The sequence below is a fragment of the Protopterus annectens genome, chromosome 10.part0 (assembly GCF_019279795.1).
Source record: "Protopterus annectens isolate FY-2018-M chromosome 10.part0, PAN1.0, whole genome shotgun sequence".
NCBI classification, from domain to species: Eukaryota; Metazoa; Chordata; order Ceratodontiformes; family Protopteridae; genus Protopterus; species Protopterus annectens.
In genome coordinates this window covers 1,181,464,916-1,181,479,695 of record NC_056744.1, presented here as the reverse complement: position 1 = coordinate 1,181,479,695, position 14,780 = coordinate 1,181,464,916, and the positions used below count along the sequence as shown (strand labels likewise).

Below are 14,780 nucleotides of genomic sequence, written 5' to 3'. Positions count from 1 at the left end.
CCTGTCACATGTACAAATGCCAGTTATTAGATATGATATGTGTACACTTGTGAATGTGCACACCTGCAGAACACTAAATTGATACAAATCAATATCAGAGATATGAAAAACAACTTTTTGCTGTCCTGGCTGACACTGTCTGGCTATTGACACCATTGCATACTATAAGTGCTATGTGTACTCTGTTAAATCTTGACCCTAAGTCCAGCTGGAGCTCAGATATAACAGAGGGTTGGGAATTACTGTGCATGTCACTGGAGGACAGACAGATGAAGGGAGCGTGATGCCCCACCACTGGCCCAGTAATTAAGGAGTCTCAATCCTCACCACTAGCACCAGTGGGGGATGCACATTGGGAGGATGACAAGTACATTTACAGCATTTCCAGATTCTGCTCTCTGCATCAACTTTAATTTCCTTTAAGAGCACAGAGAGACTACAGTCAGTCCAGGGCTGGTTTCTCCCTCTTTTTTCAGATCCGCAATAAGAATCCCCACTGGCACAGCTATAGAGTTGAGACCTCAGCTGAGTGACCAAGCCAAGACCTCCAGCACCCTCTCTGTCCAGCCACTGCTCTGTGCCCCTGCCCAAGTAGGTGACCCACACACTCTTTGAGGTTTAAGCTTTGCACACACACACACACACACACACACACACACACACACACACACACACACACACACACACACACACACACACACACACACACACACACACACACACACACACACACACATACACACACACAGACACACACACACACACACACACACACACACACACACACACACACACACACACACACACACACACACACACACACACACACACACACACACACACACACACACACACACACACACACACCCATCCACCCCTGGGAAAGGCTGGCACAGGTTTACTAGCTATGCCCCCTTCTACCCAGACTGTCCCCTGCCCACTAGTACCTTATCACTCCTCTTAAGGGTCCCTTTAGGTCCTAAACCATTCTCTTGGACCTTTTCTGCAAATGTAGCTACTTTGGCTTCTGCTCTGATGTTCTCATTTCTTCATATGTCCCACAATGTGCATCCTACCACCCATCTCAGACACTTCATCTCCATCTCCTCTAGCTTTCTCAACTGCTTTGCCATTACTGCCTATGTTTCTGTACCATACAGTAGTACTGGTCACACCACTGTTTTGTGCATCTTACTTTTCAGCTTCTTTGGCATTCATCTGTTATACACATCCCCTGCCACTCTGTGCCAGTTGTCTGCACCCCATTTGATTCTAGCCTTGAACTTCTCATTCAGACTTTCCTTATCCTCAGCCACCCCTCCCAAATAAATGAAGCTGTTAACCTGTTCTACTCACTTTACTTCTGTCTCATTTCTGAGCTTCTTCTGATTTCCCCCATTTGCTGCTATTACAACTCTCTTCCTCTATCCTTTGTTGAAGTTCTTGCTCAGAGTCTGCCTGTAATACCACACCATCTGCATTCAGCAACTTTGTTAATCTGTCCATTCCAAATTGTTTGCTAATATAGACCATCAACACTATGAACAGCAGTGGGCTCAGAGCTGAACCCTGGTGCACACCCACTTCCACTGGGACCCCCCTGTGAGACCGAATGCTGTTTGTACTTGAATCATTGGGTCCTTGTACATAGCCTGCACTAATTCTACCAATGTTTCCAGGGCTTCAAACCACTGCAGGACTGCCCAAATCAGCTTTCTTGAGATCTTGTCATATACTTTCTCCAAGTCTATGAATGCCCAGTTGGATTCTTTTGTCATCTCTAGATTCTTCTCAACTATCTGTCTCACTGCAAACATTGAGTCAGTTGTGCTGAATCCTGATCTCAATCCAAACTGCTCATTTCCCATCTTACTGTTGTCAAATCCGCTTATGCACTTGCCAATCACCCTGTCAAGAACTTTCATGCAGTGTGATAGCAGCTTTATATCCCTGTACTGTCTGTAGATCAGTGTATGTGATATATCTTTCAGAAGCTTTCCAATGAGTCAGCACATGCATATAAGTACTAAGAAGTGAGCATGTGCAAGCAAGAGTGCCATTTTGAGTGAGCAGCCAGAGTGTAAACATGCAAGTATGTAGTCAGTCAGTTAGTTAGATAGTTCATTTAAGTGTAATGTTCCTTGATGTATTTGCATACAATAAACTACTTAAACAAACACCCTTGAACATAAGAAGAGTGACATGGTGTCAGAATGGGATCCAGAGTTACAGCCATGAGGCAACCGGTTAAAGTTTGGGGAATATACAGGAGTGGATCATCCCTACTGTTCAAACAACTCACAAAACAGGTCAGAAAGAAATTCCAGGTACTAAAACTTGCATAAATGATTTCTTTTGTTACAAATATAAAATGAAGCCCTCAGAATGCTCAAAATGAATTTCTTATTAAACAAAATGTCCAAAACTGTGATATATTGATAAAAATATTAAAAATAATTATGAAAATGTTTGAAACAATATCCAAATTGCATAAAATGTACAAAAAAGGGAAAATAACCGTATTTTTTCACTATGTGTTACTTTTTTGTATTAACTAAATCTTTTCAAAGTATCGAAAGTCTGCGGTGTTTGCAAGTGTGTGCAGTATTACAGTGTAGTTATTTTGCAAACTGCAGTCATTTAAAAAAATATTTCGCAAAGTACAGTTATTTCAAAGCACATTTTGCAGAGTGCAGTATTTTGAAGAGTTTATTGTGCATTTGCATATTATTACAAGTATCTGGTGTGCGTGAATGTTCGTACATAATTACAAGGGCCAATTTTGCATTGTATTTTACTATTAATCTGTGGGCATGGCAGAAGGCTTTCACAGACCAATGACACTTGTGTTTGATAGCAATATTGCAGACATTTAGAGAGTGTTTAATGGTGTTTAATGATATTTTCATGCAGGCTGCTTTTTCTGACAAAGATGCACATACAAAAGCATTTATTCAGCCTGATTAACTAGTTCAGAGGCCATTGAAAAGGGCGCTCATTTGTGTACGCACCTACTGTGTTTGCAGGGGAGGAGGAAGACCGCCATATTGTGGTACTGGCTGAAACAAGAGAAGACCTCCGAGTGCTTAAAATGTAAATTTAGAGAAATGTGTAACCCCCAAACGAATATTACAATGGAAAGGCACTTATTTTACACAAAAATCAATCAAAGAAAGATCAAAAGCCTGGTGAAACTTTTGCAGCATATATAACTGACTTGAGAAATAAGGTTAAAATGTGCAAATTTGGTGATCTGAGAGATGAGATGATAAAAGGCAGGCTTGTGTTTGGTATTAATAATGACACAGTGAGGAAGATTTTGCTTCGAGACAGTGATTTAATGTTAAATAAGGATACTGAGATTTGTCAGATAGATATACGAGCTTGCAGAAAGTTACACAAGTATGCTTACAAATGAGAATAGTTGTGGAAGGCACAGTGACAAAGTTCATGTTGATAATATGCAGCACTTTGTTAAAAGAAATAGGACCAGGCATATGGCAGCTACTCCAGGTACTGTAACAGTCCTTGAGAAACCTTAAGTCTTTCCAGCAAATTCCAGGGCATACTCAGTGAAGCATAATGGTGAGTCAGCAAACTCAAAATGTGTCCCCACCCAGTTTTATAGTCAACTGTCATAATTGTGGTTGGAATCACAAACTCAAAAGACAAAAGTGCTTAGCTTTTGGTCAGCGGTGTCATTCTTGCAATAAGTGGAATAATTTCAAAAGGTTTTGTAAATCAAATAAGGCTCATTCTTTTATAAAAAGAGGGCAATCCAAGAAGCAATCAATTAGAAAGTTGCAACCCTACTTTTTATGTTGATGGTGTATCTGTGCTTGATGAAACAGTTAATGCAGTAGATTTGTGGGCAAAGAATGAGATATTTTGTACTGTTTGGATTAATGGGAGTCCTGTAGATCTCAAAGTAGATACCGGCTCAAAGTGCAATGTTATGTCAGCAGAAACATTTGCTAAGGTAAAATTTGCAGAACAACTTGATTTGACAAAGTGTGCAAAGCTTGTTGCTTATGGTGGTGAAGAGATTCAAACCCAAGGCTCAGTAGTGCTTTCATGTTAGTCTGCTGGGAACAGCTATGACTTGTAATTTTTCATAGTCAAGCGACACATTAGAAAATGGGATTGCTTTCAGTTAGTAAGGAAGTTCACCATGTAAGCCTGCATGACAACAGCTCAAATTTTGCCCAAACTATTGTTTTCTGAGTATGCTGATATTTTTGCAGAGAAACTAGGCAAATTACCAGTTGTATATTCTATGAAGTTAGACACAGAGATCAGCCCAGTTATCATACCAGCTTGAAAAGTTCCAGTAGCTATGCAGAACAGAGTCAAAACCGAGCTAGACAGAATGGTGCAGCTAGGAGTAATTTGTCTAGTAGAAGAACCTACTGAATGGGTATCCTCCATGGTAGTAGCTCATAAGAAACTCAGATGGTATCAGAATATGTATTGATCCAAGAGATTTGAACAAAGTAGTAAAAAGGCCTCATCATCCAATGCGCATAGTCGAAGAGATTGCTGCCCTCATGCCAAATGCCACTGTTTTTTCTGTCTTAGATGCAAGGAGTTCATTTTGGAAAATTTTGCTTGACTGATTCGGTACACCATTTGGAAGATACAGATTTCTGAGAATGCCATTTGGAATAAATTCTGCCAGTGAAGTCTTTCAGCATGCAATGAAGCAAATTTTTTGGGCTATCCATGTGCTATTATAGTAGATAATATTCTAGCAGGAGGCAATGATGAAGCCGAACATCACAGAAACCTCAAGAAAGTTCTGGAAAGAGCAAGTGAAGTGAATCTTAAGCTGAATCCTCAGAAGTGCAAGTTCAGGCTATGAGAAGTTACTTATGTTGGTCACTTGTTTAACAGTTCAGGTTTATAAACAGATCCTTCCAAGCAAACAGCAATTCTTAAGATGCTAGCTCCAGACAATGTCCAAGCCCTAAAGCATTTTCTTGGCATGGTCAGCTACCTTGGGAAGTTCATTGCAGATTTAAGCCAACTTTCATCACCGCTTAGAGAGCTGACATGAAAAGATTTAATCTGGTCATGGTCAGAACAGCAACAAAGAGTATTTGATATCCTGAAACAGAAAATTGCTAACCCACCAATTCTCAGCTACTATGATGTTCACAAACCAGTTAGTCTTTCCTGTCATGCTTCTAAATTTGGTCTAGGTGCAGTCATTCTTCAAGATGGTAGACCAGTAGACTATGCATTAAGAACTCTTACCCAAACTGAGATGCAATATGCCCAGATTAAGAAAGAGCTCTTGGCAATTGTGTTTGCATGTTCGAAGTTCCATGATTATATTTATGATCGACCTATCCAGATTGAAACTGACCGCCAACCTTTAGTTACAGTTTTGAGAAAGCCTATGCATACAGCTCCAGCTATATTGCAACATATGATGCTCAAATTGCAAAAGTACAATTTCAGTCTTGTTTATACAAAAAGCAAACTTCTTTACCTTGCTGATAATTTATCCAGCTCACCCAGAAAAAACACAGAACAGCATAACAATGAGCAACTTGATTTTGAGGTCATGGAAGTGAGAAAATTTTCTTCCACACAGGTGAAAGCACTAAGTTGTTGGTCAAATTTTACTCCGTTTATTAAACAGTTTCTAGTTTCCTGCGAAGTGTTGCGACAATTTTTTATTGTTTTTTCTTCCACACATGTTGATGAGCTCAGAACTCACACAGCTTCAGATCCAGTTATCCAAAAGCTCAACCACTTTATCATTTAAGGATGGCCTTCAAAGCAATCTTGTTTACCAGTAGAAGTGCAACCTTACTTTCCATACAGAGATGAGATTTTGTCAGACAATGGTATCATCATGAAAGGCCCCAAAGTGATTGTTCCAAAATCCTTACAAGAGTATATTAAGATCTTGCACTGTGGCCACCCAGAAACTGATTCTACCAAAAGAAGGGTGCGAGGTCTAGTATTTTGGCCTTCTATGTCAAGAGATATTGAGAAAGTACTTTCATCTTGTTCAGTATGTAATAGTACAAAGCCGCATCAACAAAAAGAACTTCAGTTAAGCCAGGCTCCTGAACTACCTTGGTCAACAGTAGCCAGAGATATCTTTGAGTGGAATGGCCAACATTACTTGGTATTAGTAGACTCTTATTCAAATTGGTTTGGGATTGACCTACTTCCCAGCCTAACTTCCAGTACTGCCATTACTAAACTGAAGCGACATTTTCTGTCCATGGTAGTCCGCATAGAGTTATTTCTGCCAATGGCGCACAGTTTACTAGTCAGCAGTTCAAGAAATTTGCAGAATAGTGGGACTTTGTTCATATTATGAGTAGTTCTGAATATCCTCAGTCAAATGGCTTGGCTGAACATGCAGTTCCAAGTGCAAAACAGAAATCCAGACATGACAATACTGATGTTTTTCTCAACTTGTTAAATCTCAGAAACATTCCTTGTGATAAACATCTTGGTTCACCTGCCCAGAGAATTATGTCAAGACAAACCAGAACCACACTACCAATCTGTAGTAATTTATTGGTTCCAAGTGCTAATAACAACAAAGCAGTAAAAGCCCAACTGTTGAAAAGCATTTGTCCAAGAAGTCTTACTATGATAAAACTAGCAAACCATTCAGTTCATTGAAAAAAGGGGAGATAGTGAGGATGAAGATGTCAAAAGGTTTTGATCACATCCGATTTGTGAAAAGTTTGTGTCAACAGCCAAAATTGTACATTGTGGAATCACAAGGAATGAAATTCAGATGAAATTGGAACCAGTGTTACAGCATCTTGTCTGTGACAGACTCTAGTTCTCAGAGTGACTTGTCCAATGTTCCTCTTCCAGAGGATATTCCATCAACTATCCCTGTTCCCGAGAAAACCCCTGAAACTCCTCAAGCAGAAATTTTCCCAGTGACTGTCCCTGTTGCTAAACCCAGTCCTAACTATTATGCCATGAGATCAGGGCATTGAAACCTAATTCCAGATACACGGGAACCTGGATATGACTGTTGTTTTTCTTTATTAGTGTCTGTATAATTGCATGCCTATTAAAATTTCATTGTTTATATGAGATAGCTCAGTAAAGATTGAGAATGTAGATCAGTGTATGTGTGATATACTTTAAGAAGCTTTCCAGTCAGTCAGCACATGCATATAAGTACTGAGCACGTACAAGCAAGAGTACTATTTTGAGTGAGCATTCAGATTGTGAACATGCAAGCATGTAGTCAGTCAGTTAGATAGTTTGTTTGAGTTTAATGTTCAAGCCATCCAGCCTGATGTATTTGTATGCAATAAATTACTTAAATGAACACACAAGCCTTAACACCATCTTAATGCACATAAGAGCGACACTGCCCACAGTTGTGAATGTCCCCTTTGGTCTTGATCACTGCACTAGTATGCTTATTCTCCAGTCATATGGGACATGTCTTTCCCTCCATACTTTTATGAGTACCCTCAGGAGCCATTTTTCCCTTATCGCACCCAACATCTTTATCATATCTGCTGTGATCTCATCTGAGCCTGCTGCTTTCAATTCCTTCATTTTCCTTAGTGTTGTAGATTCTGGATCCCAAACCACGTGGCTTTGCTGCATTGCTTTGTCTTGGATAGAAAGGATGTCTGTCCATCATGTCATCCACTTCCAAGCCACATCCTGTCAGTGAACTTACAATGAGTGTTGCAATTCTTAGTTCATGTTCAGCAGGTTGACTGATTTTATATCCAGCTTTCATTTAACAGAGCTATCATAGGTAACCCAAGCTAGGCAAATACCCATGGCTATGCCCATTTGGCAACATTAGATGTCACGACCAAATCATCTAGAGCCACATTTTACACCATCGAGTGGCTAACCTTGCCACCACGGTGCACAGTCTGTGATTTGTGTTCTCCTATTTTGAGGATATTGTGCATGACAGTAGATGCACAAAGCAGTTGGTCTATATAACTCTTCCCCTTATAGGAAGCCATCTAGAGTTTGTACTCTTCACCACAAATCCATTTTTGGGTGAGTTTGAGATGGAAACCCTCAGTGAGAGGAACCTCCAGAGACACAGGGAGAACATGGAAACTCCATACAGGCATTGGGCAGAAATTAGGATCAAACCTTGTACTTTGTGCATGAGAGACAAAGACCTTAACCATTATGCCAGCTACTCCTGATTTCAGGGTGTAAGATAACTGTTGCTACTTCTGGGTATTGATAAAAATAGAGAGGAGAGCTGTGGTTGTCTGTATGGTGACTGCCATACTAGTCACAGGACATGATGTCAGACTATTTACAGCCACTAGTGCTGCTAACAGGGACATAGAAATGCAGAGTTCAGTTGTCCAGAAGGTGTATGGTCATGAAAGAGGACAGGGTGAATACAGTCACTACTGTCTCAATCAGGCATATGCCACCAGGGGCATTGAGAAGGGCAAGGGGTGTATAATCACTGTTGCTGCTGCTGATGAGAGCATGGAAGTGTGCATAGATCTAGGTTACCTCATCTCAGTTATGTGCATTTCATAAACAGTGCACTCAAGAATATTAGGTAAATGTATGCAGTTACCTCTGCAATACAAAAAATTCAGATCATGTGGTTGCTAATTATTTTTTTCAAAATATTAAATATACATTTGACTGCTCAAAAAGAAAATGAATGTTTTACAAATCCTCCATGACATACACACAAATGCACACATACACACACACACACACACACACACACACACACACACACACACACACACACACACACACTCATACTTAAAATTATCTGGATTAATACACATATTTAATATAACAGGTCTTGCTCCATCAGACCATCTTACTGTAAAAGGCCTTAACTGTAAGGGCAACTAAAACAAAAGACAGATACAAACACTTACCGCAGAAGAAAATAAAATGAAAAAGTGGATCAGCATTCTGAAGAAATACAGTCTTTGTGAGAACAACAAAAAATCATTGACTCACTCATATTTGAGTACAGCAAAGTAAGCTTTTATCCTATGTTTAGTGTCACTAAACATATCTATTATATATGTCTAAAAGATGTGAAAAGACTGTAACTATGACTGGAACGTGGCTGTTTCTGGCACCCCTGTATAGGTCACTCATGCAGTTGCTATGTTAGTTTCTACTTTTGTTATGGGACCTTCATCAATGACTACTGGCCACTGAACAGGGATGAAAACTAGACACCAGAAGTAATGGAATACATCTCTATTACTATGTAATCTATAGATAACGGGCAGTTTATGAGATTGTTGTAATCTTAATGCCAAACAGAGATATCAAGGATAAGGTAACTGGATATGCAGCAAATTTGGACAAGGAGGTATTCTGTGTTTTGAAGTGGCCATGCCTCCTATAATCTTATAACATTCTCCAATGATGATCATTAGAATAGGCAATTATCTTTTCTTCTTGAACATGCGCTCACACATGGGGGTAGGCAAAGCAGTTCCAAGTAAAGTATATTACAGAAAGCCAAGCTTATGAAATCGATGTCCTCAAGCAGCAATGGATCCAGTCTCCTTATCCTGCTCTAATACCATCTGCCATTAGTAAGTAGTATTAGCGACCATAGATACATTGTCAGAGATGTATTATATAGGTCAATGCAAAAAGAAAATACCTAAGTCTTCATTTGGAATGAAGACATTTCAAAGTATTTCAGTCATCACTGCGAGTATTTTAATAATTAATCAAGAATTGCAGGCTGCACAAATTCAGCATTAGCAGCTGTGTTCATGATTAGATACTTTCATATGAAACATGAGGGTCTATATTATAATCTCGAAGTTACGAAACATTGAATATCATATGGTCGACACCATATGATCGAAGTTCCATAACTTTAAAATTAAAAATAAATAAACATGAAAAATTTACCCTGACGGGTTAAACAGGGGAGCAAGCCCCCCTGCACCCTCCACACCCCCGCTACTTAAATATACCAACTCAGAGATTGTGCTACATTGTAGGAAAAGGAAATCTTCCCTTTCTGCACTGTACTCCATTCAAGTGCGATCTCGGAGTTGGTATATTTAAGTAGCGGGAGTGCAGGAGCTGCCTGCCTACACCCTTTTGTTTTTAAAATACTTTTTCTGATGATATGACATTTTGCTACTTTGATCATTAGTGAACGATGTTTACTGATTCAAAGTAGTAAACCGTCGATTATCTAATATAGACCCGAAACTTGAAAACTGCATTGTTTTCTTCTGAATTTATTCTTCTGCTGGCTAGGTTTTAAGCACCCTAATATTATGTAAGTTTGCGTACAGAATGCAGCATAAAATATTTCTAAATGTGTTTGTGCTGATGTTTTAATTTATTCACCTTATGGATAACGTTATTAATGTTTTCCCACCAACCGTCCAATTTAAAACTGTCTCCTTTTAATAGGATATGTGTTAGATTATATAATCTACTTGAAGTGCTCTCTAACTAGTTAGACATTATCTTAGATACCACCTCATTTTCTGATTCTGTTTTTGTCAGTTAAAAACTGGGGCTTTGTACGGATTCAATATGTATTACTCTGACCATCTCATTTCTGTACCAATTACAATACCTAGTTATTGTCAAAATGATTGCTAGAAACCACAAGTACCATATCCTCCGCACAGTCAGGGTTTTTCTGTTGGCAGGAAATCTAAAAGCCTACTCCATGCTGGTACATTGTCACTGTCTAGAATTTTTGAAATCGACATTAGATGTGTTTCTTTGCTACTTAAGTTGCTCTGCCAACTGAAAATTACAATTACATTCTACCTTCTCTTTGTAATTTGTTTTGTAATTGACCTTCCTTTAAAGATGTAGTATGATGCTAGGATATATGCTACTCCACATGTGAAGATATAATTTTGTTAAGCTACTGTTTTCAAACTGTGCAGGTTTGAAGCATGCAAAGAAGACTTCACATGCACCCGAAACTGGCTTCAAGATTGGGACTGGAATACGAATAATGAGAATGTCTGTAAAGGCAACTGTATTCCTTATAAAGAGGTAAGAATAAGAGCAACAGCTTGTGGCTGGTATAACTGAATTTATTTTTATTTATTTTTATATAACATTTGTTTTAAATACTTGCAAATTGGTACATCCTCTTTTATAGATACATAAATAAAAAAAGAGCACATTGATTTCATTCTAAGACTGTAGGTTGAATTTTGGGGAATAGTAAGAGGTATAGAGGATGTGAGAGGCTCAGACATATCTAATAATATTTGGAGTGCAGTAAGAGAAGGAACCAGTGGTTAGATGTCCATTATATTAAGCCTCTGTGGTCCTATGTTCCAGTAGGGAGACAGTTAATGAGCTATTCTCCTTGCTATATACATAATCTCAGTGAGAAAGAAAGCTACTGGAAGTAGTTTTCAAACTGAACACACATCCCTTAAAAAGAAAATCAGTCTGCAGAAGGTATGGTGCTAGATCCTCAATGATCAAACAGGTCCCCTCACTCTTTCAAACATGCCAATATCATCCCAATCCCTAAATTACCAACCCTATCTAAGCAAACCTTGAACCTCTGGCAAACATTCCTGAATGACTTACTGCAGAACCAACTCTTCAATACCTTAGCAAATGTGATGCGTGATCTGATAGGCATACATTGTTTCAGGTCTAAATATACTCTCTTACTGATCACATATACACAAACAATGAGGGTGGCAAAAGTAATGGAGATTTTTGTTCATCTCATAAGAGTATTTGAATCTGCACTTGGATCTCTGCTCCTTTCTTTATTCCTAAATAAACTCCCATCCTCCCTGTTACATCTTAACCTCCTCCTATGTGAAGATGACTTATTCTATTACCAGGTGCAGCTCTTGCTTGCAAGATCCCAGCAACTGATTACAGAATGTCTTAGCAAACTCCGGAAGTGACTACGGGAAAACAGGCTTTGCTTGAACGTGAGAAAAGCTATAGTGACGCTACCTGAAACATTGTCACATGCTAAGAAATTGCATTAGCACTGATTCTTAAGGATGCCCACTATCCTTAAAATGAAAGTTGGGTATTGGTTACAGAATATGTACAGATGAGAAACTTTTATAGGAATTGGTTATAGTGATGCATTGATTACAAATGAATATATAAGGCTATGTATGTTAATGTAGAATATTTTTGGCATAAGAATGAAAAAAAAATTATGAGGAAGAATGTCAGAAACTGGAGGAAGGTGTAGGAGGTAATAATGAAAAGGCAACAATACAGCAAAATATTTATGTTGACTTCAAAGATTCAAAGATTCAAAGTAAACTTTATTGTTATTTAGGACCACACATGTGTAGCCTAAACAAAATTCCATGTATCAGCTACTTCTTGAGATTCCATACAGAAAGTAAAACAACACATACAAGTAAAAGAATGACACAACATATACAATCCTACTCCTAGTGCCCATGCAAAAGAGCAGAAAAAAAGAATTTCAATATTTAAATACAGAATAAGTATACCCTCCCCTAAGTTATAGTAACTGCCCCATTTAAATAAAAGACAAATTACATATTGCACCTTGCCTAAGTTGTCTGTCTAATATTGCACTTGATATGGATAATATATTTATTTATTTATTTCAGTTTGATTACCAGGGAAGTCCACTGGGCTTGGGGGCCCATTTTCAGTGGAGGCCCGGGGAGAAAAGCTCCACATAAACAACAATTTTTTAATTAAGAAAGAGTTAAGACACAGAAGAACATTACAAGTTAACAGGTGGCTAGAAAGTAGTCTACAAACAATATCAGATTGCTAAATTAGCAAAGTTAGCAAACATTATTGACAATTTCAATTTGGCAAAAATGGCTTATTAAATAAAGAGAACAGAGAAAAGGCAAAAAGAAGGAAGAACATTCAGAACTTTAATGTTAGAAGCTTAAGCAAATTAGTATTTTAGAAGAGGTGAAGGAGGGTAGGAGGTATGCTTAGGTAGCTTAAGCATATACAGTAAAGAGGCTTTAGTTGGTAATAGTTTGGTATTATAGGAAATATTAGAGAAGGATCAGAGAGATTGTAGAGGTTAGCCTGGAGAGAAGGGGATGGATAGTTGGACTGGAGTAGGTTTAGAGTACAGTTGCAAATCCTATTTAGATAAAGGTGAGAATGGAGTTGGGTTTTGAAGTTGTCTAGGTTGTTACAGGTTCTTAGGGAGGAGGGTAGGGCATTCCATTTCTTAGCAAGGGTAAAGGATAGGAGAAGTTGACCTGCGGGGCGCTTAGGTTTTTGTACTGAGATCAGGTTTTGATGAGAAGATCTAAGGGATCTGAGGGGAGTATAGGGTTGCAGAATATTGGAAAGTGCAGGACAGTTAGGAGGATGGAATAGTAATTTGTGGGCTGTGGAGAGTTGTAGAAAGTTAAGATAATGTGGGAGTTCAAGCCAGTTTAGAGAGTGGAGGGAGGTGCAGTGATGAGCAGAGAATTTGGATTTGGTGGCAAATTTAGAGATTTTATTGTAGCATTGTTCCAATTTGGAGGTAAGTGTAGAAGATAGGTTAGTAAGCAGTGGAGCACCATAAAGTAGAGATGGAAGGAGGTAGGTAGAGGCAAGGGTTTGCCTAGTGGAAGGGGACAGAAAGTGGATGTTTCTATATAATAGGCCAAGTTTTATATGTGTTTTTTTGATGTTTAGCTGAATATGAGTATTGAATTTGAACTGGTCATCAACTGTAACACCCAGAAGTTTAGTGGAGTTTACTATTTCAATCACAGAGTTGTTGAGGCTGGTTATTTGGAAAGAGTTTTTATCAAGAGATGAGGATTTGGAGGGGGAGAAGAGCAGGATTTTGGTTTTGTTTGCATTAAGGGACAGGTGATTTTGGAACATCCAGTTTTCAGTAGTAGAAAAAGCTGTTTGGGTTAGTGTATGGAGCTCTATTAGGTTAGGAGCGTTGCAGATCAGAGTGGAATCATCGGCGTATTGCACAATAGTCGTGTTGGGGATGACTTTATGAAAGTTGTTAATAAAGATATTGAAAAGTAAAGGGCCAAGAATGGAGCCTTGAGGTACACCGGTGGGGGTAGGAAGGAAGAAAGATGTTGCTTGGCCCCATTTCACAGCTTGGGACCTATTTGAAAGGTAGCTAGAGAACCAGCAGAGAGCTTTTTGGCTCAGGTTGAGGTCAGAGAGGTGGTTTAGAAGGAGGGAGTGGGAGATGGTATCAAAAGCTTTAGATAGGTCTAGTAGAACAGATGATACTAAGTTGCCAAAGGTTTACCTTCACAAGTGCATTATGCACATGGGCGAATCCACTATGTGTGAAAGGAGGTTCCCAAATTTGCAATACCTTGAAAAAAATTGTCTGAATATGCAATGAGTGAATGCATATTGGCATTTGTTAATTGCAGATTCGACATTTTGGGTGCAGATTGCACTATAGCACTATAGCGGGGATCGGGAAATGAACCATTTCCCCAGTGTAGTGTGATCTCTGATTAGTATATTAAAATAGGGGGGTGTTCAGGGCACAGCCCCCCCACATGGGGGTGCAGGGGGGCTTGGCCCCCTGCATTACGATGTGTCTTCGACATTTTAGTTCAAAAGTTAGGAAATCTGCTGTTCGTTTTGCTGATTTTCGAACTACAGAGACTTTCAAAGTTTAAAATTCACGCTTTTGGTTTGCACAAATGCCAGATCGATATTGTCATTTCCGAAAATATGAAAGTAAACCTATAAATAAATATTGCACTTTGAATTTGTGAGGTATAACTTATACAACTTATTATAGATGTTTGTGAAAAAAGAAAGTCCTGACTTAGTTAATGCCCAGT

At 38.9% G+C, this 14,780-nt stretch overlaps 1 protein-coding gene across 1 annotated transcript in view; it reads left to right on the top strand.

The window, feature by feature from the left end:
* LOC122813553 (riboflavin-binding protein-like) overlaps positions 1 to 14,780 on the top strand; it is a 169,190-nt gene that overhangs the window by 101,497 nt on the left and 52,913 nt on the right. The window contains exon 5 of the mRNA XM_044085934.1: positions 10,902 to 11,013. Within this exon, the coding sequence (XP_043941869.1) occupies positions 10,902 to 11,013 (112 nt within the window). The remainder of the gene's footprint in view (positions 1 to 10,901; positions 11,014 to 14,780) is intronic.